This window comes from Triplophysa dalaica, chromosome 5 (genome assembly GCF_015846415.1).
Source record: "Triplophysa dalaica isolate WHDGS20190420 chromosome 5, ASM1584641v1, whole genome shotgun sequence".
Lineage (NCBI taxonomy): Eukaryota > Metazoa > Chordata > Actinopteri > Cypriniformes > Nemacheilidae > Triplophysa > Triplophysa dalaica.
In genome coordinates, this window is record NC_079546.1 from 22,795,631 (window position 1) to 22,816,728 (window position 21,098).

The 21,098-nt window shown below is 41.0% G+C and overlaps 2 protein-coding genes across 2 annotated transcripts in view; both read right to left on the reverse strand.

Moving 5' to 3' along the window:
• Positions 1-21,098, reverse strand: part of LOC130421317 (uncharacterized) — a 792,526-nt gene that overhangs the window by 382,446 nt on the left and 388,982 nt on the right. The gene's annotated exons all lie outside the window — the stretch shown is intronic.
• On the reverse strand, positions 6,858-20,254 carry LOC130421310 (macrophage mannose receptor 1-like). The gene is made up of 6 exons (XM_056749123.1): positions 20,221-20,254; positions 19,913-19,951; positions 19,725-19,826; positions 8,181-8,462; positions 7,686-7,913; positions 6,858-7,433 (listed from the first exon to the last, which is right to left on the reverse strand). The coding sequence occupies exons 1-6, from the start codon at positions 20,225-20,227 to the stop codon at positions 7,063-7,065; spliced, it is 1,029 nt and encodes a 342-aa protein (XP_056605101.1). The 5' UTR covers positions 20,228-20,254; the 3' UTR covers positions 6,858-7,062.

Genomic DNA, 21,098 nt, shown 5'->3' on the forward strand with positions numbered 1-21,098 from the left:
TTCTGTGTCTTTGGTGTGTCATAAATTGCCCATGCATGTATTAGACACGTTAAACTGCATTCTATCTAAAAGCAAATGCTCCTGAACGAGTTGTGCTAAAAGACCTGAAATGGCTCGTATAACCACACAACCACAAATCCATGTTAGTTCATGTGATGATTTGACTACGACCGCCCAAATGTATACACAAGTAAGGTGGGCGTACCTGTCCGTACAATTGCTTTGGAACCTGATGTTTTAAATATGGCAGCATAACATTTAAAACAAACCATAATATGTTTAAGCCGTGTCATAAGACCCCTTTAACTTTACATTTATTCATTTAGCAGACGCCTTGATCCATAGCAACTTCGAGAGGGCAATTTTTCCGAACAGCCAACAATATTCGTAATTTAACAAACCATGGGTGTTGTTATTTTAGCCAAGAATAAACACAATTGGGGGGCACGGTGGCTTAGTGGTTAGCACGTTCGCCTCACACCTCCAGGGTTGGAGGTTCGATACCCGCTTCCGACTTGTGTGTGTGGAGTTTGCATGTTCTCCCCGTGCCTCAGGGGTTTCCTCCGGGTACTCCGGTTTCCTCCCCTGGTCCAAAGACATGCATGGTAGGTTGATTGGCATCTCTGGAAAAATTGTCCGTAGGGTGTGAGTGCGTGAGTGAATGAGTGAGTGTGTGTGCCCTGCGATGGGTTGGCACTCCATCCAGGGTGTATCCTGCCTTGATGCCCAAAGACTCCTGAGATAGGCGCAGGCTCCCCGTGACCCGAGGTAGTTCGGATAAGCGGTAGAAAATGGATGGATGGATGGATAAACACAATTTGTAATGTTCCAACAGAAACCAGTTTCATCATTGTCACCATTGATGAGGTTTGTATGATGAGTGTTGATGTCTAAGTGTGTCAGTATTTTATTTACGTGTGAGGCAGAGCGATCAAATCAGTCATGATCAGATCGACATTAATAACAAGTGTGGAAGTAACATTGACCAGAATACAACAATGATTCAATGGTTGTCAGTGTTTCTAGAGGTCTCGAAGACGTGATGAGCATGTTCAGATGTGTTAAAAAATAGGGTTGGAGCTAAACTCTGCAGGACACCGGACCTCCAGGACCGAACATGGGGACCCCTGCTCTACACTCAAAGTACAATATTAAGATCACAGTTTGAGCACACAGTGAGCATGCTGTGAGGTCACATTTTGACCTCATTGTGAGTATTCTGAAAGCTGATGGTGACATCACATTGTTGACTTGGCAGACAAACCAAACAAACATGTTTAATTATGTAAATGTAATAACTGAAGGTGAATTCTGTTTGTGTCCAGTCAGAGCCGACATCATTCATGGGTGTCGTGAGTCATGAAAATAATAATCTCATCTAAATGTTGTTGTTGATCTTTACATTGATGTGTTTGTACATTTAGTTCTGTTCTGCTCCTCATTCAAATGAAGATTGCCTGAAGCTCTCGACTAACAAAAGTGACCTTTAATAAAGTAATTCCACGGCATTCTCAATGTTCCTGCATCCAAAGCTCATTTGCATGAAACATGGACTGTGAGACTTATCAGTGGATATTATGTGCTATGACTAATGATGAGGAAAATGCTGGTCTTGTAGTTCAAAAAATTGCTCAGACAAAGAAGGTCCAGGTGTCAAAGATTTAACTTTATTTGTTCATGTCCAACAAAGTGAGATGTTTCCCAAAAGCATCTGAAAATCGGTGTTTTCCAGACTCTAGTTATAGTGAAACTACTCAGAGGTGTTTCCTTTCCAAACCAATCAGGTAAATTCCCGCTATCTCTTATTTTTAATTATCCAACCGTCCTTGTCTGCCACCATTATTTCTAAGCAACAAGGTTTTTGGTCTAATGGTGAAATTTCAACCTTGACTCATTTTTTTTAAAATAAGTTGTGCTATAATGCATCATAAGTTTGACTTAATTGGTTCAGGCCTTTAAAACATCACTGGATTTTGCATTGCTGAAAATGATTAAAATATTTTATGAAAGCAATTACTTCATAAGTACACATATATTGATTATAAGATGCATTAGTATATTGATTCTATCATTCAAACAATCTTGATTCGAATACTCATCTAAGTTAACGTGATTTCAGATCCACTAACACAACTATGTTACAAACATTCCTATGAATACTTCTTCATAACCAGGGTGAATAACAGCCCCATAGTATATAGAATATGATCAAAATTATACACAATACTAACTGAACTTGACCGAACAATAACATAAAAACATCTCTTAAATATTGTTTGGATTCCCTGTTATGGTGCCAGAAGAGTTCATGAACGTCACAACACAACAGCATTCTGACAACATTAACACAGAATATTTAACTCTGTTGTGTTGCTCATGTAGACTCCTGATAACCTGAGAGGCCTTAGTCAAATCTACTGTTAATGTGATTATCAGGTTGTAAGAAATCTGGAATATTATTATTTTGTTGTTTCAGATGAAATGTTTGAAGCAGTTTTGGGGTTGAATTAGTTTTGATGATTAAAAGCCTGATTGAATATGAGAGTTTAAGGCATAGGTGAGCAATCCTGGTCCTGGAGGGCCAAAGCTCTGCAGTCTATATGCAGTTTAGCTCCAACACACCTGCCTTGACGTATCTGAACAGTGTTTCTGTGAGAATCTGGATTGTCGAGTGTCCTCGACAATATTTCGGCTGTGTCTAATACAATATTCATATATCATATGTATTCATTCATATTAGTATTAGCTTCTATTCATATAATATGTGCCTTACTGTCCTGTTGTTTAACCTTGTTGAAAGTTGTATCATGTCTTATGCTGTCTTATGCTGATACGAGTATCCGTTGGTCTCCATCTCAAGGTTCCTAATGATGTCAAGGGACAATTGTTTTGATACTGTAATATTGAGTACGTATATTGAATACGTACTTTGTGATATCATATCTGATTGTTCAGGAGGAATAAGAAGGTCTGGTGATTTTCCAATGACCAATGTTACCTCCTGTTTCAAGCAAATAAATATTTGTCTTTAATACAATAAACTTGGGACTCTGATTGAACTACACTCCTGTGTCTGTGATTCATTCTTGGTCTCCGGATCGATTCTGAAACTCTGTGTGTTCCGTCGACTAGACTCTTCAACCTTAGAATAATACTTAGACATGGGGACATAAGAATTTTACATTCTAACAGTTTGTCAATCCTGATCCTCCAGAGGACACATTTATATGGAGCAGGGGTGTCCACACTCGGTCCTAGAGGAACATTGTTCTGGAAACTTTTCTGAGAGAGGATAACAAAATGTGTCTTTGACAAATATGTTAGTTCTTGCAAGCAGGATCAACTCAAAACACAGTGATAATCATCAATCTGCAAAGACTGCTGCTTCACCTTTCTCCACCAATTATCTCTCATTTACAGGGATGCACACAACTATTGCGCAAGTGCATATCACATTAAATGAAAAATGCCTGTTGTTGATCAAAGGTTGCTGTTTCGATCCCAGCAGCCACCACCAGTGTGTCCTTGAGTAAGACATTTTACTCCATGTTGCTCCAGGGGGATTGTCCCTGTAATAAGTGCACTGTAAGTCGCTTTGGATAAAAGTCATCGTCAACACATCATTCATATTTAAATAACAGAACACAATTAAAAGTAATTTATATAATTTCTAGGCGCAGCCAGGGGCCGGAGGGCGTCGGGTTTGGGGACCACACGATGTCATCTCTGCTCTTTGCGGATGATGTCGTCATGCTGGCCCCATCAGACCAGGACCTTCAGCATGCACTGGGATGGTTTGCAGCCGAGTGTGAAGCGGCTGGGGTGAGAATCAGCACCTCCAAATCTGAGGCCATGGTTCTCAGTCGGAAAAGGGTGGCTTGCCCACTTCAGGTAACTGGAGTGTTCCTGCCTCAAGTGGAGGGGTTCAAGTATCTGGGGGTCTTGTTCACGAGTGAGGGAAGGATGGAACGGTTCGGTGCAGCTTCTGGAGTAATGCGGTCGCTGTACCGGTCTGTCATGGTGAAGAAGGAGCTGAGCCGCAAGGCGAAGCTCTCGATTTACCAGTCAATCTACGTTCCTACTCTTACCTATGGTCATGAGCTGTGGGTCATGACCGAAAGGACAAGATCCAGGATACAGGCGGCCGAAATGAGCTTTCTCCGCAGGGTGGCCTGGCGATCCATTAGAGATAGGGTTAGAAGCTCGGTCACTCTGGAGGAGCTCAGTGTAGAGCCGCTGCTCCTCCACATCGAGAGGGGCCAGCTGAGGTGGCTCGGGCATCTTTCCGGATGCCCCCTGGACGTCTTCCCGGGAAGGTGTTCCGGGCATGTCCCACCAGGAGGAGACCCCGGGGAAGACCTAGGACACGCTGGAGGGACTATGTCTCCCGGCTGGCGTGGGAACGCTTCGGTGTCCCCCCGGAAGTGCTGGAGGGAGTGTCTAGGGAAAGGAAGTCTGGGCATCCCTGCTTAGACTGCTGCCCCCGCGACCCGGCCCAGGATAAACGGAAAAAGATGGATGGATGGATGATATAACTTGAAAAACATAAAAAAGCATAATTTTCTGATACCACAAGTACTTTTCTTTACCACAACAAATCTGTTTTTTACACAAATAGATGGCTAAAGAAGACCTCAACTAACACCGAACACAATAATGATGATTTGTTGGAAATTCTATGTTTTTTCTACATTAAGTGAGGGTGCAAAAGTGATATTGATTCAATGCCATTAACATTGACGGATCAACAATTTTAACATTGATTCAATGGTTGCTTGCTGTCTGGGCCTTCATCCTTCTTTGACACTATGGAGTACTGACAGTAGAACCCAGTTTCTCTTTTAAATAAAGAAACATCTCTTTCCTCAAGGTAAAATGATAAAACATCACATCCACCTCGGCTGTGTCTTCTAATATCTTTTCTTCACTTGCTGACACACATCACACTATGCAAATAAGGCAACGCACCTTGCTTCTTCTCATTTGAGTTCTTTCATTACATAATAGACAACAGGAATGTCGATGAGCAAGTATACAAATAAGCAGGATGTCAAATATGAAAAAAAGTCTTCTAGAGAACTACCCAAATGATGTGAGGTGCTGAAGATCAGATCCCAGATAGCAAATTTTTGCGGACCAAATCTGGCCCACACCTTACTCCCCATACTTTACTCATCTGGCCCACATACGGCGTGGAATGATGGCACTTGTGCGGTCCGCTCCTGTTTACCAGATTTGGGCCACAGGCATGCCAAAGCTATGCCACATGTCAAACATCAAAACAATTAAAGTAGAGCTGCCCTAAATATAAACAACAGTTCATTTCAATTCTGGCCCAGATTTATCCCAAAATCAACAACTTTCTGTGCTCCTGTTTGCATAATAGACAAAACAATTTATAAAGTTGTTTTAAATTAAAATTATTCGACACACCTGCATTGTTATCCCAACTTCTGTAAAATGTTCCAAAAGTATAAAGTTATCAAAACCAGAGGCATTATGTGCAATCCATGTTTAGTTTTTATAACGGCTGTCTGAAATGTCTGAGGAGTCGTTCTGTACCATCTGCTGTGAATTCCTCACCAGAAAATGTAATTGCACAAACAAAATTGGGGAAATGTTTCCCATCTTGGTAACGCGTTTGAAAATCATCAAAGATGTATTTCACACCAGGGTCAGCAATGGTTATCGGCTGTATGAAACACTGATGTGCCCCATCAGCAAGTTATCCTTCACCACAATGTACGCAACAAGATGCAGGTCATTTGTGGGGCTTATGGTCTGTCCCACTAACCTGATAATGGCGGTTGCATTTTGGGCAATATTTGGTCGTGGAGCATTGTGAAACTCTTGACCTAACGGCGGTTTCTTACTATCATAACAGTAGTCGGATCGATAGTATCGAAGACATTCGTTACATTGTCTTTTTTCACAGCAAGTCTGAAAAATTCAGGCCCGTTACAGATATCACACACATATTTGCTTCTATAGTCTTTACGGGACGTGTAACCCTTGAAACAAAAATCACAAATGTACGCCTATGAACGCTTTCAAATTCTTAATCATAAAATAATGACCATCGTGCTGGTACAAAAACACTGTTCTGGAATGGGGCGCATCTTTTGTGTTGTACTTTTCCAACATACCAGTGTATGACCTGTGTAAGACCACTATTTTAATGTATGACCGGATTTCAACCTTTGCTATGTCATTAAATCCAATCATATCCTTATCTGAGTACCCTGCAGCCTTTTGCAGCGCTGATGCTAATGGTTTTAGATCTGTGTGTGATATTCAGGGATTCAGAAAATTTGCCAGACAAATAGCAAAACACAGATTGTTTGAAATATTAACAGGACAGAAAAGATTAATTGTGTTTCTAGCATCACCTCGTTATGAGCTGTGTCGAGGAGTTTTCAGTAATCCCCTCCTTGTCTACACATCGCTACAATCACTTTTAATTCCAAACGCTCATGAACACACACATTAGTGTTATTCTGCATTATCTTTTCGAGTTGATCTTCAAGAACATTACTAACTTCAGCACATTTTCACAAATCCACATCATGCCAGTACACCATCATTTCCTAAAGTGGGTTAAATGTACATCTGAATTAAGTTTTTACTCTAGGTTTGCTACATTTGTCCAGTTAGCCACTGATTATTCCATGATGCTCGTGAAGCAGACACGAATAAATCAATTAGTGTGTGTAAACTTTATTTGAGTTGATGTAAATACATGCAGAATTAAAATAAAAATATATGTCATTTCACTTACAGAATATTGTGTGTCAGAGTTTAAGAATTATATTCAGGCAGACATTTCTAAAGCTGAAATAACACAAGGTGCCGAAAGTGTTAAACAAACACACATCACTATCATCTGTTATTAAAATCACATGATTATCTAAACATCCACAAATAACATTCTTTACACAAGAAAAACCACAGAAGTGTCAAAATACATCTATATGTCCTATCATTCAACAGTTACTAAGAAAACTAAATTGTGTCAGAATGAACAATATTGTGTATCACAGATGGTAGCAGACACACATCTGTTCATGTTGAACCATGTCTGGTGCAGATAAAGTTGAGTTCTTGGGATCGAGGATGGCTGATCCAGAGATGATCTCCTCCAGACTGAACCGCTCCAGCTCTGTGTTCACCGCTGCAGTCCTTCAGTTGAATCTGAACCCCTGGAGCCCAATTCTGATAGCAGACGACCTCTCCTCGTACCCAGATCCAGAGATTCATGAGACAGTAATAGTATAACCCCAGCCACACCTCAGCAGTCGAGGCCTGATGGAGAACTTCAGTCACCATGAGCTGAATCTTCTCTGAATCAACTGAAACCAGATCCACATGATTCTCTCTGCAGTATCTCACAGCTTCAGTCCAGCTCAGATTCTTCTGGATCAATATCAGCTCATCTGAACACACAACAAAACACCAAATAACTGAACATGAGAACAAAACACAAACACTGTGACTGATGACAACAGTTTCTTTATGATGAAACTGATCTCAATTCAAACACACACCTTTGACTTTTATCAACTCACCTTCATGACACACAAAAGTGTGAGAGCAACTGCAGGGTTCATCGTTCCATTGACCCTGATCATTCATTATCAACTGTGTACAATCTTCAAAAACACCATTATAATTTAAACTAGGTTCACCAGACCTCCAGTTTCTGAAGGCGGAGTCAGTGTTATCTGCACACTCCCACGAGTCTCTGAACAGACCAATCCAGACAGATGTCTCAGTATTATTAATGATGTTGTGGATCAGTTGATTGTCAGTCTGGTTCCTCACAGTGATCAGATCAGTATGATACTGTTTGCAGAAACTCTGAGCTTCTCTCCATGTTTTATTAGAAGTATCAATGATGTATGATTTACTGCTGTCTGTTGAAGAAAATAAATAAAGCCTCACGATTTTCAATCATTCTTACACTTGCAGTTTATATGTGAATCTTCAGAAACTCTTTTATTCTGAATATCTTTAGTTAATGCAGAATGTGTCTGATTCTCTCTTTACATCTGTTTGGATTTCTCTCTGTTTGGCCAATCAGTTTACAGCAATGAGTTCATCACACACCATTAGTTTAACAAATCCAGAGGGACATTTTAGTCATGTTATGATTTGTGAAGTGAAGGTTTGCTTTCACTCACCATTGTAGCAGATGAACTGTGACGACACATTACAGTCCTGCTGACGCCATTTTCCATTTCTCATAAAAGCACAATTATTTGTGTCAGTTGATGGTTCAGTTTCCCAGTTCAGATATTTCACAGGATCACCCAGAGACCACTTCCATTTATAAACACCTGTTCTCTTCAGCCCAATCCAGAGCTTTATTTCCAGACTATTATTCACAGTGTTCTTCAGCTCGTTCAGTTCTTCTGTGTTCATCAGTTCTTTCATGTCATTGATGTTGTTGACTGTGGCCAGATATGTAGCTTCAGTGCTAGTTCTGCCAGGAAGACTCAATCTTGTATCACTCATTGCCAATCAACACCCAACCAATCACCTTCCAACATGAAACATAAAAGATCGCCACTTACCCCTTCCTATGTCCGCAGTCGGAGCTACGTGATTCCAACGTGATTCGCACGCTCGTTCAGCAGTTACGCAGGATGTTACTTTGAGAATCTGGATTTCGTCCTGTCCTCTACAAATATTGCATCTGTGTTTAATACAAAGTTCATGTATCATATGTATTCATTCCTATTAATTCCTATTAATATTAGCTTCTATTCATATAAGATGTACCTTTCATTCTTGTTGTTTAACCTCGTTGGAAGTTCTATCATGTCATGCTGTCTTATGTTGATATAAGTATCTGTTGTTCTCCATATCAAGGTTCCTAATGATGCCTATGGACGATTGTTCTGTTATTGTAATAATGAATATGTAATCATATCTGATTGTTCAGGAGGAAAGACTAAACAGATAGTCTGGTGATTTTCCACTGTTTAGGTGGTTTTATATGACGCCTCCTAAGACAAAATTATAAGTATTAGTCCTAAAACAATAAACATTGAACTCTGATTGAACAAGCACTTGTGTCTGTGTCAAACTTTGTCTCCTGGATCCAGAAACTCTGTGTGTTCCGTCGACTAGACTCTTCAACCGTAGAATATTGTTAGACAAGGGGACATAAGAAGTTTACATTCTTTCAGTTGGGGGCTCGTCTGAGGGGAGACTCTTCTCTCATTGAACGAAAGAGAACAAAATACCTCTGGCACACTGACGATCGGACACAGACCTACATTAAAAGGGGTAAGTGTTTTTCTATACAGTTTTTATGACTTAAAGAAATCTAACGCTTACCCTGTAGGATTCTTGTGTGTTTAAATTCATGTTAGTGGGAGTTGATTCTCCCATTGTTGTAACACTGAGGCTGGCAACAGTAATTAGTAAAATAATTATTAACGAATATGAATAGGTTTCAATTCATGTTAGTGGGATTCGACTTCCCATTGTTGTGACAGCGAGGCTGGCAACAGTAATTAATAAAATAATTATTAACGCACGAATATGAATGGTTAATGCAGTCTTGATCACACTGTAATTTGGGATCGAAGTGTTAGCTTTGAGGTAAAGGCTTTGTTACTCACAAAAAATAAAATAAAAAAAAAATCTGTTTAATGGTTATTCTAAAAGATAACATTCTTACAGTTAAAATTGAAAATATTATTGATATCACTGTTACTGCATGTATTGAAATATTGGTGTCAGAAAAGGACGGTGAATGTAATATCCACCTCTGATCACAATATTATACATGCAGCACTGTTGAAACTGTTGGTCGATTGAACACGAGGGTTTTTCTTTGTTTTGTCTGTACTGTACTGTCTTATCACCGCCGGGTTTGAAAGTGTAAGATGGAAAATTCTGTTTCGAGGCCACTGCCGGGTGAAACGCCAGTCGCATTTATGTACAGAAATAATCAGGGATTTTATACAGATCCAGTATGTTAGCAATCTTGCAGGATGGTTGGAGGGAATAAAACCGAAAATGTTATATTCCCTATCCGAGGGAAGGGTCCTTTTCTGATGAGTGTATGTTATTGGCAAAGGGCATGAGACCCAATATGGGATTATCAATACATGTTTAAAGCTTATGCAGTATGGAAAGACATGAAATTGTTGCGTATGCAAATCAAAACTGCCCCTTGCCAAACACAGACTTCTCCCTCTGCACCATCACTGTCGATAAAAACAAATGAGATGAAACCGGAAAAATAAATTAATAAACCTAATGTAACTACAAACCCTCAAAATTCAATGGTTTGGGTAAGAGCTGGAAACACGCTAAATGATAGACCGTTGAGAAAAGTTTGCCCTCCCCACAATATCAATTGAAAATGATAAAATCACAAACAGCGATAGGGGGGCAAACCCACATGCGTTGTTTGGGAAAATTTTACAGATGTTGAAATATTTTTTTAGACAGGTTTCTTGATAAATTTTTAGAGAGTCAACAGGTCTTATCTTTTGAAACAGGCAGCAAGAGACTCAGCTGCTCAATTTTTTGTACTTTTTAAGAAAGCATGGGTTGAAGATTCTAAATTGCCTATGAATAATGATATAAAGCCTCTATTTGTCAATACTCTGTTAAATAACATGAATCATAAACAAGCGCAATTGATCAGAATAACTTGCATGATATGACTTTAGAGAATGCCATGTTTACAGGCTATCTAGGAAAAAGGAACATTGAACTAACAGCTGTAAACCCTAGCCAAAGGAAGAAGTCTGAGGTCATTTGCTTTCATTGCGAAGGAGGGGCGATTACAAACGAGAGTGCAGAGAGTTGCACAAGTTTCGCACACACACACCACAGAGCAGACATGAGAACACCGGTGCTTCATATCCTACTGAGTGGCATTCAAATCAAGCATAGGGATACTCACAGAGAGATGTCGGTTCTAATTTATGTGAGATAACCCTAACATTTTCGAGTAATGTGGAGGCCAATGGTCTTAAACCATTTTTCCACAAATCCACAATTATTACAGGTGCTCCACTTAATCTTTTAGGTCGTGATATGATGCATAAATTAGGCATGGACATTAAGTTAAAGCCAATAGCACATGCAAATCTGATAGGACAGTTGACTGAAGCAGTTCAGCTTCCGCTCGAAGTGGCCATAGTAAAGGTCAAGGGTCACGCTTCAGGGGAGGATGAACAGACTATAGGCAACAGAAGGGCTGATGAAGCCGCAAAGGCAGCAGCCCAAGCTCAGATTAAATCACCATTTCATCCAAAAAATGAATCAAAGGTAGCAATGACGGTGCACATAACGAATGTATCTGACATTGATATCAAATTCCTGCAAAGTCAAACAACACAGGGAGACTTAGAGCATTGGAGAAAAAATGTTCGCACTCCTGATAAGGAAGGGATTATAAGAGATGGACAGGGTAGAATAGCACTACCGAAATTAGGGTTAATTATCCTAATAAGACATTACCATGGGTTATCTCACACCAGTGTGCAAAAGTAGTTCAAGCAATTAATCAATTGTACTGTATAGCCGATGTTCATAGAACAGCAAAGCTTGTTTTGGATGCATGCTTAACAAGTGCTCAGGTAAATCCGCACAAATCAGCTAAGCACGATGCATTGACACATCCGGAAGCTCCTTTTCAACATTTACAAATTGATTTTACGCACATGCCGCCAATAGGTAACTTAAAATATATTTTGGTAATTGTGGATCGATTCTCAAAGTGGCCTGAAGCATTTCCATGCGCAAAGGAAGATGCTAAAACAGTGGTAAAAATCTTAACAAAGGAGATTGTGCCAAGGTGGGGCGTACCGGCCAGATTGGAATCGGATAACGGGACGAGTTTCACGTCAAAGGTAACACAGCTCTTAGCAAAAGCGTTGTCTATTGATTGGCATTTTAATATTCCATATTTTCCGCAAAGTGCAGCAGTCGTGGAGAGATGTAATCGAACACTGAAAACACGACTAACAAAAGCTGTACTCGATACAGGAAGAAAGTGGCTTGATTTATTGCCCGCAGTCTTGGCAGAAATAAGAATGACCCCATCTTCCACGACAAAATTGTAACCGTTCTAAATACTAATGGGTAGACCTTTCCCGACCCCGTGAGTCAAAGGCCGGTCTGGTATTTCTTCTTTAGGTGATCTTAAGGTGATCCAGGAGGACTATGTGACTTCCCTAGTCGAAAAGTTAAATTCTATATGTGCTGATGTTTCTTTGTGCCTTGCTCTTCCCTCAGAGCAGCCTACTCATAACTTTGTTCCAGGACAAAAGGTCTTTGTGAGGAATCTGAAGCCAACAAAGGTTGGAGAACCAAAGTACCACGGACCAGCAACTGTGATTGCCGTAACACGGACAGGAGTTCTGACGGACTACCAGCCACAGTGGATAAACGCTTCCAGACTGAAGTTGTGTTCTTCAGGAGAGCAGGCAAGCTCCAATTTAACATAGAATCTTAAAAGGAAAAAGGGAAAAATTGTTATCCTAAGCAAATTTCCCATGGAATTCTTAGATATCAATTCCTATACTGCGTGCACACTTACAGAAGCCCTTATTGTGTTTGGCACAGATATTCTTAAATTCTTAAATGATAGAACCTAACAGGCCAGGGCACCCGTTCAGGCAGCCAGGTAGACTGCGTGGAACAACGATTATTCTAATCCTAATAAGTTTAATAATCACTGGTATAATCCTAAATTAAGAAGTAAAATTAGAGAGAAATTGACTGCTTACAACAGACATGATTTTAAATGATGATGGTAACTACGAGATGCCAAAACAAATGTCTCTAATAGTACAAATGACTCTGAATATTGGAGAAGGAAGACCACCAACATCCGTAATGCGAGACTATAACTGTTCGTATACAGGAGAACCTTTTCAAGGTCCTGCCTTTTATGTAAATGCTCGTCCCGCAGAATTATGTGTGTGTTCCAAATCAGGCAGACATATAGTAGGAATGTCCGATTGTAGAAATGGAATTACTTTGTCTCAATCAAGTAACGGACATCATAATTGCACCATACAATATCTCAATAAAACTACTGAGGGATTTGAATGTCCATTTTCACACTTAGACAGTTCACCAGGAATGGTGTGGGTTTGTGGTGAAACTGCATATTACCATTTAGATCCAGGGGAATGGAAAGGTTGTTGTTATGCTGCTATTTTGTCCACAGGAACTAGCATAATGGAAAAGACAAATCTGGCCACATCTTTGAATAGACATAAAAGGGAAGTAAAACTGCCAAATTATTATGCAGGCCATAAGACTAGTGATCCATGGACTACTCCTTGGGAGAACGTGGGATGGTCCCTAGCAGGTTTGTTTACAGGAACCGGTACTACTGTTGCTCTGAATAAAATTAATGGTCTGGCATGGCAAGTTCTTTCTTTGGAAAATGACACAGCACAAGCTTTAAACTTAATCTCTAACGAATTAAAGAAAATGAGAGTTGCCGTCATGCAACATAGACTTGCTTTGGATATATTAACAGCAGAGAAAGGAGGAGTGTGCAAAATGCTAGGAGTATCTTGTTGTTTTTCAATTCCAGATTATGCAGACAATATCACCGACGTTGTGAAGCACATGAGAGAATCAGTTCGTGAACCCACACCGGTAGATGCAACATGGTTTCAATGATTGGACAGCCTATCCGGGGGATGGGGATATTGGATAACCGGTACAGTAATTCCAGTTGTGATGACCATCTTAGCCTTGTTATTATTTTTGCCATGCATGTTGCAGTGTGTGGTGGGATGTGTTAAAAGATCTGTTACTTCCTTTACAACCAAAGGAACCGATCGAATGATGTTAGCAAAAAGAACGACTGACGTCAACCAGGCTATGCTGGTTAGACGCACATCTAAAGGTTATCGTCCGAAAGATCAGAATCAAACTTGGGGATCCATATTTGATCATAACAGCGATACGGACGAGGATGATATTGATTGTGTTCAAACGCAGGAGTTAGAACCAGAACCAATACCGGTGATAGAAGAACCAAGAAATGTTGATGGACGTGACAATGTAATGGAAGGAGATAATGGGCTTGACGATTCGGTAATTGAGATTGGCACGGTAGATGATGAAGAGTAGATATAATTATGTTTATGTTTTCGTTTTTATTGAGGGTGATTGGTGTTGTTATGTTTTTATTACAAATCAGTCCGATTGATCTTTTACCTCAAAGAGCAGCTTGCAAACCAGAAAACCACATAAAAATACTCAAATGCAACTATCCTTTTATTAAAGATTTTGTATTAACCTTTTGATTAACCTTTTGTACTACTCTATATAAATTTGTTCTTTAAAGGGACACAGGACTGCTTGTAAGACCGTTGGTCTGAAAGTGGCCATTGTGAGAATCTGGATTTCGTCCTGTCCTCTACAAATATTGCATCTGTGTTTAATACAAAGTTCATGTATCATATGTATTCATTCCTATTAATTCCTATTAATATTAGCTTCTATTCATATAAGATGTGCCTTTCATTCTTGTTGTTTAACCTCGTTGGAAGTTCTATCATGTCATGCTGTCTTATGTTGATATAAGTATCTGTTGTTCTCCATATCAAGGTTCCTAATGATGCCTATGGACGATTGTTCTGTTATTGTAATAATGAATATGTAATCATATCTGATTGTTCAGGAGGAAAGACTAAACAGATAGTCTGGTGATTTTCCACTGTTTTGGTGGTTTTATATGACGCCTCCTAAGACAAAATTATAAGTATTAGTCCTAAAACAATAAACATTGGACTCTGATTGAACAAGCACTTGTGTCTGTGTCAAACTTTGTCTCCTGGATCCAGAAACTCTGTGTGTTCCGTCGACTAGACTCTTCAACCGTAGAATATTGTTAGACAAGGGGACATAAGAAGTTTACATTCTTTCAGTTACACACATGAATTTATGCGTACACGGCTATTGCTAATTCATGCTAAGCTACTCTGACGCGATTCTTCCAGCTCATGCAGCAACTTGCTTTCCAAGACGTTTGGGATTCAGTAATTCTGGTTGTTTAACACACTCGTCGCTCAAACCTCTACTGTGCACGGCAGGCGTTTCATCAACAACCGGTCGAAGCTCTCAAAGGCATCTCTGGAATTATAAACAAGCTTCAGCGATACGTAGTGTTTACTTGAAACAACTATGCAGCGTTTGTACCTTAAGCTTATCACCAATTTCCATTGATTCGAAGCATGCATAAGACACAATCATCATGTACGAGTTTGTTACGCATTTTAACGCGTGTGCTGGTATGTTTGCTTAAATACATCTTAGATGCGACGGCATCACAAATGTTCTGGCGTGTATAGCGCATGTTACATCGGAACAGCTGAGCAGCAAGGAGACGTAAATCCTCACACGTGTTTTACCAACTAATACAGGAACAGGTAAGGTATTCTTGCTTCTGTTGCTTACCCTTTCTGGCGGCCGTTCAGCTAATGGCCAGCATGGTGATCGTGACAGTCGATCAGTCCGCAACTTCTCTTCTAATGGCATTTTGTCTTGGCCTCGTCATCATGGCACGTTGAATAATGCTTCAATGCATTAAACTGTGGTGTTCAAATATGACAGCGGATTAATAGCATGATACGGGAAAACTACGTTTACTTCAGCGGCCACAGGCCTACTTTCGCCATCAAAACTCCTTCACAAATTATAGCTGGTTCAAAAACTCTCCCGTACGAATCATCTGCCGGACTTCTACAGCTGAGCATATTACTTCCACTTTAAAACACTTGCACCGGGTCCGGTGAAATCTCGAATTAAATTTAAAGCCTCCTGTCTACAAAGCATTAAACAGCCACGGCTCCTCCCTACTAGAACTCCATCAATCCCAACTTCCACTCGCACTCTCAGATCATCTTCTGCATCTAATCTTATTCTTCCTCGAACATGCACAGCTATGGATTCTCGAGCTCCAGTCACACAGCTCCCCACTTTTGGAACTCAATACCGCAGGATGCGAAGTAGAAACATTTAAGGTTGTAAATCTCGTTTAAACATATTTAGGCTGGTTTTTCTGTGATTTCATTTGCCTGCTTATTCCATGTTTATATCTAGCTCGTATTGTTGTTGTATTTGATGACCGTTGTGACTATTTGTGTACGGTCTCAAGTGTCAGTAAGGCGCCTGTAAATAAAAATGTAGTAGTAGTAGTAGTAGTAGTAGTAGTAGTATTTTCACGGTTCAAGTAGAGCGGTCAGTGATTAGATTCTGTGGTTGCCTTTTTCCAAAAAATCCACGCATGAGCAGCATGCATTTTCACGGTTAAACGAATATATTTACATTTTGTCGTAGGAGCAAAGATTGGTTTCAGCAGTTGCGCATTTGCGTTCGCTGCTCCATCTGTTCTAGTCTCGTCACGATATTTGGTAATTCAGTATTTTGCTTTTTTTTTTTTTCAGTCGTTGCGAAGACAGAAATAAGTTTAAAGGGGCGACGTGACATAGCAGAACGAACTTATCGTTGTTCGACGTAATACAATCTGTATACATGATTCGATGTCAAGGTGCTGGAATTCCACATGCCACGTCGCCTAGATAACCAAAACACCTAGGCCAAAAAGAATATATAACTCTGCAGTTGCGGTAGCTAGACTCATGCCATATAGGAAGTTACCTGGCTCTAGACACAGGCTATATGAACTCCATGCAGCCGGAATGAGTTCAATCACTATAGGAACCTAAGTGAACGAGTGGCGTGCCTTAATCGGCGTCATACACAAAGGAACAGAAAGACAAGCAAACTCTTCACAACAAGCTGCTTTGTCTAGTGCTCTTGTAAAAACCGTATCGCACTCATGAGACCACGCAACACAACGAGAGGGATTCAACCTAATACGCTTCGGGGCTGTCTGGTGCAAATGATATTAACACACCTCTCGTTTTAGGTCAGTCAACAACAAGATCCTTGTCTCTGTCCAAAGCGGATCGAGGATGCCTTCAAGATCAATCATGATTCTCTTCCTGATGGCAGTAGTTGGTACTCGCTAAAAATGGGAAGTCCGGAATCTGTACCGACATGCTTCTCATTATAGCCTGCCACATAAAGCCCGTATGGTCTCACATTGTTTTATTCCATCGTTTATCATGGCTTATTCGCAGTCAAGAGTCAATCGTCTTTCGTTGGAAAGAAGTTCCAAACCAGGCCATGATCCAGTAACGATTAAGACTTTCAAGAGCGGAGTACGAACCTTAAACCTTAAGGGCATTCCATGCATGACGTCGTATACCAACAGCATTAATTCAAGAATTATGATGAACTTAAGTATATTTAACCCCATCTATACACTCGTAACCTAAAGCTAAGTACTCATGACAGGATTTCAGCGCGACATTCTCGTCGTTATTCCTTGATGGAATTAATTCACACATTCGGTTAAATACCCTCTGAGTTTTGGGAAAATGAAAGCATAAGTTAAACCCTGAAGGACCAGCAACTCAAGTCACAATATACATTTTCAAGGATATACCGCTGGCGTTGTATATTTGCCACATATACACTGCAAAACACTCTTCTACTTAAGTATCACGGTAATATGAAGCTTCACCACGATCTGAAAATACTTTGGGATCGGAGCAACTACGAAGCTGCAGAGTGAGGATTTCAACAAAGCTGGTGCGCAGATGTTTGTCATCTGCATTTAAACCCTACATAAGACCCGACTCCAAAATCATCATGGAAGTCCAACAAGCTCTTTCAAGTCAAGATCAAGGATCGGAGCAGCCACAACCGGGCTGAATGCGGAATTCTAATGGAAAACCTCATAACAGCTCAACAAGTCTCATCCGGTCAAGATCCAGGCGTCAGCTCGATGTGCGCCCCTCCTGTATACCGACACTCCTTCAGGATCAGAGCAAGTACTACCGCAGTCGAACGCGGAAGTCCAATGGGAACCATTAAATGGACAGGTAGATGGTCATCCTCTGCTTATGAGTCTTAATAAGACCGGACTCCTCTACCATCACGGCAGCTCAACGAGCCTATCCGTCTAATATCCAGGTAAATCTTGCAAATACTGGTGGTGGTGTGTCACGGCCTACCAAGGCCTGTTCAGTATCGTGGCCTACCAAGGCCTGTTCAGTGTTGTGGCCCATTAGGGCTGCGTTTCTATGTTGTGGCCCATCGTGGCCTTGTCAGTGTTGTGGCCTAGCAGGCCTTCCGTCACTGGGGCCTCTAGTCGGCCTTGTCAGTGGTTGTGACCCGTCGGGGCCTTGTCAAAAAGAAGGGGCTGGATGTACCTCATAATGTCGTGGCTTTCCGGGGTCTTGTCAGTGTTGTGGCCCAGCGGGCCTCGTCTCAGTGTTGTGCCCTAGTAGTGCTGCGTTTCTATGTTGTGGCCCATCGTGGCCTTGTCAGTGTTGTGGCCTAGCAGGCCTTCAGTCACTGGGGCCTCTAGTCGGCCTTGTCAGTGGTTGTGGCCCGTCGGGGCCTTGTCAAAAAGAAGGGGCTGGATGTACCTCATAATGTCGTGGCCTTTCGGGGTCTTGTCAGTGTTGTGGCCCAGCGGGCCTCGTCTCAGTGTTGTGCCCTATTAGGGCTGCGTTCCTATGTTGTGGCCCATCGCGGCCTTGTCAGTGTTGTGGCCTAGTAGGCCTTCTGTCACTGGGGCCTCTAGTTGGCCTTGTCAGTGGTTGTGGCCCGTCGGGGCCTTGTCAAAAAGAAGGGGCTGGATGGACCTCATAATGTCGTGGCCTTTCGGGGTCTTGTCAGTGTTGTGGCCCAGCGGGCCTCGTCTCAGTGTTGTGCCCTATTAGGGCTGCGTTTTTATGTTGTGGCCCATCGTGGCCTTGTCAGTGGTTGCTGCCCATCGGGGCCTTGTCTCAAGTGTCGTGCCTTCCGGGCTATGTATCAGAGTTGTGGCCCATCAAAGCCTCGTCAGTGTTGAGGCCTATCGGGACCTCGTGTATATGTTGTGGCCTATCGGGCCCCGTCTCAGTGTTACTCACGACCAGCGACCGGTAAATTGTTTTATCACTAACATTTGCAATTAATATCGTTCTGCAGGTTCTGCTAGAGACTCCAACCAGCAGGTGAGTAGAAATCATTTCTTTTGGGGGGGTAGGCCCCGCTCCAGAGGTAAGCCCACGATCATTCTCTGGGGTTGGCTACGCCCCCGCCTTACCATCTCAAGGCGGGAAGTGGAGGACTTCTTGGCCCTCTGGATGCGAGCCACGGACAGGGCCTACTCCAAAGAACTGTTACCATCTTATTATATCCATATATATTCTGTCTATCAGCTGTCAAATAAATGTTGTATACTCAACTTTGGCCTCCGAGTCTTTCTGGTAGAAATGTAGCTTCAGCGCTAGTTCTGCCAGGAAGACTCAATCTTGTATCACTCATTGCCAATCAACACCCAACCAATCACCTTCCGACATGAAACATAAAAGATCGCAACTTACCCCTTCCTATGTCCGCAGTCGGAGCTACGTGATTCGCCCCCCATCCTCCCCACCACCACCAGGAGGTCCCTGTCAATATAACCCCAAGGGGGTTGGCTACGCCCCCGCCTTACCATCTCAAGGCGGGAAGTGGAGGACTTCTTGGCCCTCTGGATGCGTGCCACGGACAGGGCCTACTCCAAAGAACTGTTACCATCTTATTATATCCATATATATTCTGTCTATCAGCTGTCAAATAAATGTTGTATACTCAACTTTGGCCTCCGAGTCTTTCTGGTAGAACTGTGTAGTTCTCTCTGCAGTATCTCTGAGCTTCAGTCCAGGTCTTCTCAATGTTTATATGGTGATAGCGGCACTGAGAGCATTCAGATGATGAACAGAGAGCTGAAAGAGAGAGTTTGAGTCAGAAAAAACAGAATCTATTGTCATGACATTATAAAACAAACATAAAAGCAGAAACACAAACTCACCAATGATAAGAAGACTGAAATATAGAGTCTGAGCAATTTCTGAGGAAGAAACACAATTTTGCTAAACATAATTTATTCATTCACAAAATAAATAATGTCTGAACTACTTTAATACGCATCAAAACGTTTGTTACGTGTCTTTTAGGTAAATGTCACTGAAGTTAAAACTGCAGCTCTTCAGAAAGTCAGTTTATAAATTCTTCATAAAGTTTGATTAGAAGTTATTTTCAGATGCATTCTCAATGTTTTTAAAACAGAATCATGAAAATAATGATTTGAATATAAATGAGAATGTAAATAGTTCTTACTTTTCATATCTTGTGTGTTTCTCTGTGGGATCTGCTGCTGTTTGTCTCTCTGTGTGTGTTTATACTGTATGTCATTATATCAGATCTGATCATCAACACTTCACATCATTTGTGTATTTCACTAGATGACTCATTTTCATATTTCATTTCCTCCTCTATTGTGTTTTACTTCAGGAAGTCTTATTTCCATATTTCTGGTGTCAGTTTTCTTTTTTGCATATTGTTGTGTTTGTGTATCAGCAGCAATGTTCTGCTGTGAATTAGACATTTTACTTTAATAACATAAATTAAAATGCACATTTAAATAAAGAATCAAAAGTTTGGTCCAAACTACTGGTAAAATATAAACAGATAGGTTTATTTGCACATTTTTCATTTAAGGCTTAAACCTGTTATAAATTATTCATCTACTTTCACTACAATGACATATAAAACCATTGACTTTCTTAAACAACATGTTGTGCTTATGACATCACACTATTCATCTATCACTGTGTAAACAGCTTGTTGATATTGTAGCAAGAGGTGTGTGTTTTATACTTAACGTTCTCCTAATGTGTATATTTTTAGTGTTGGGCCGTTAACGGCGTTAATGCCGTTAACGCAGTGAGACTCTTATCGCGCGATAAAAAAAATGTCGCCGTTAATCTATTCTCAAAGTTGGGTTGGCAGCTGGGTCTATAATACGCAAGCTATGATGACTTTCACCTTGATATTTTAGCGCGGATGTATACCAGCTTAACTGCACTGTAGGGGCGAGAACAAGATTTTTCAACTCGTGTGATTCAAGTCATTCGCGGAAGCAGAAGCCGCCTCATCATCTCATAACCAGGGCTTCATTCGCGTCCTTAGCGCAGCCTCATCATCTCATAACCAGG

Bases quoted from the DNA above. Each gene is read 5' to 3' on its own strand.
- LOC130421310 (XM_056749123.1), bottom strand. The intron at 7,914-8,180 runs GTGAGTGAAAGC...TTTCTTCAACAG, and splicing joins ACAGTTCATCTGCTACAATG to ACAGCAGTAAATCATACATC. The intron at 7,434-7,685 runs GTGAACCTAGTT...TTGTGTGTTCAG, and splicing joins CTTCAGAAACTGGAGGTCTG to ATGAGCTGATATTGATCCAG.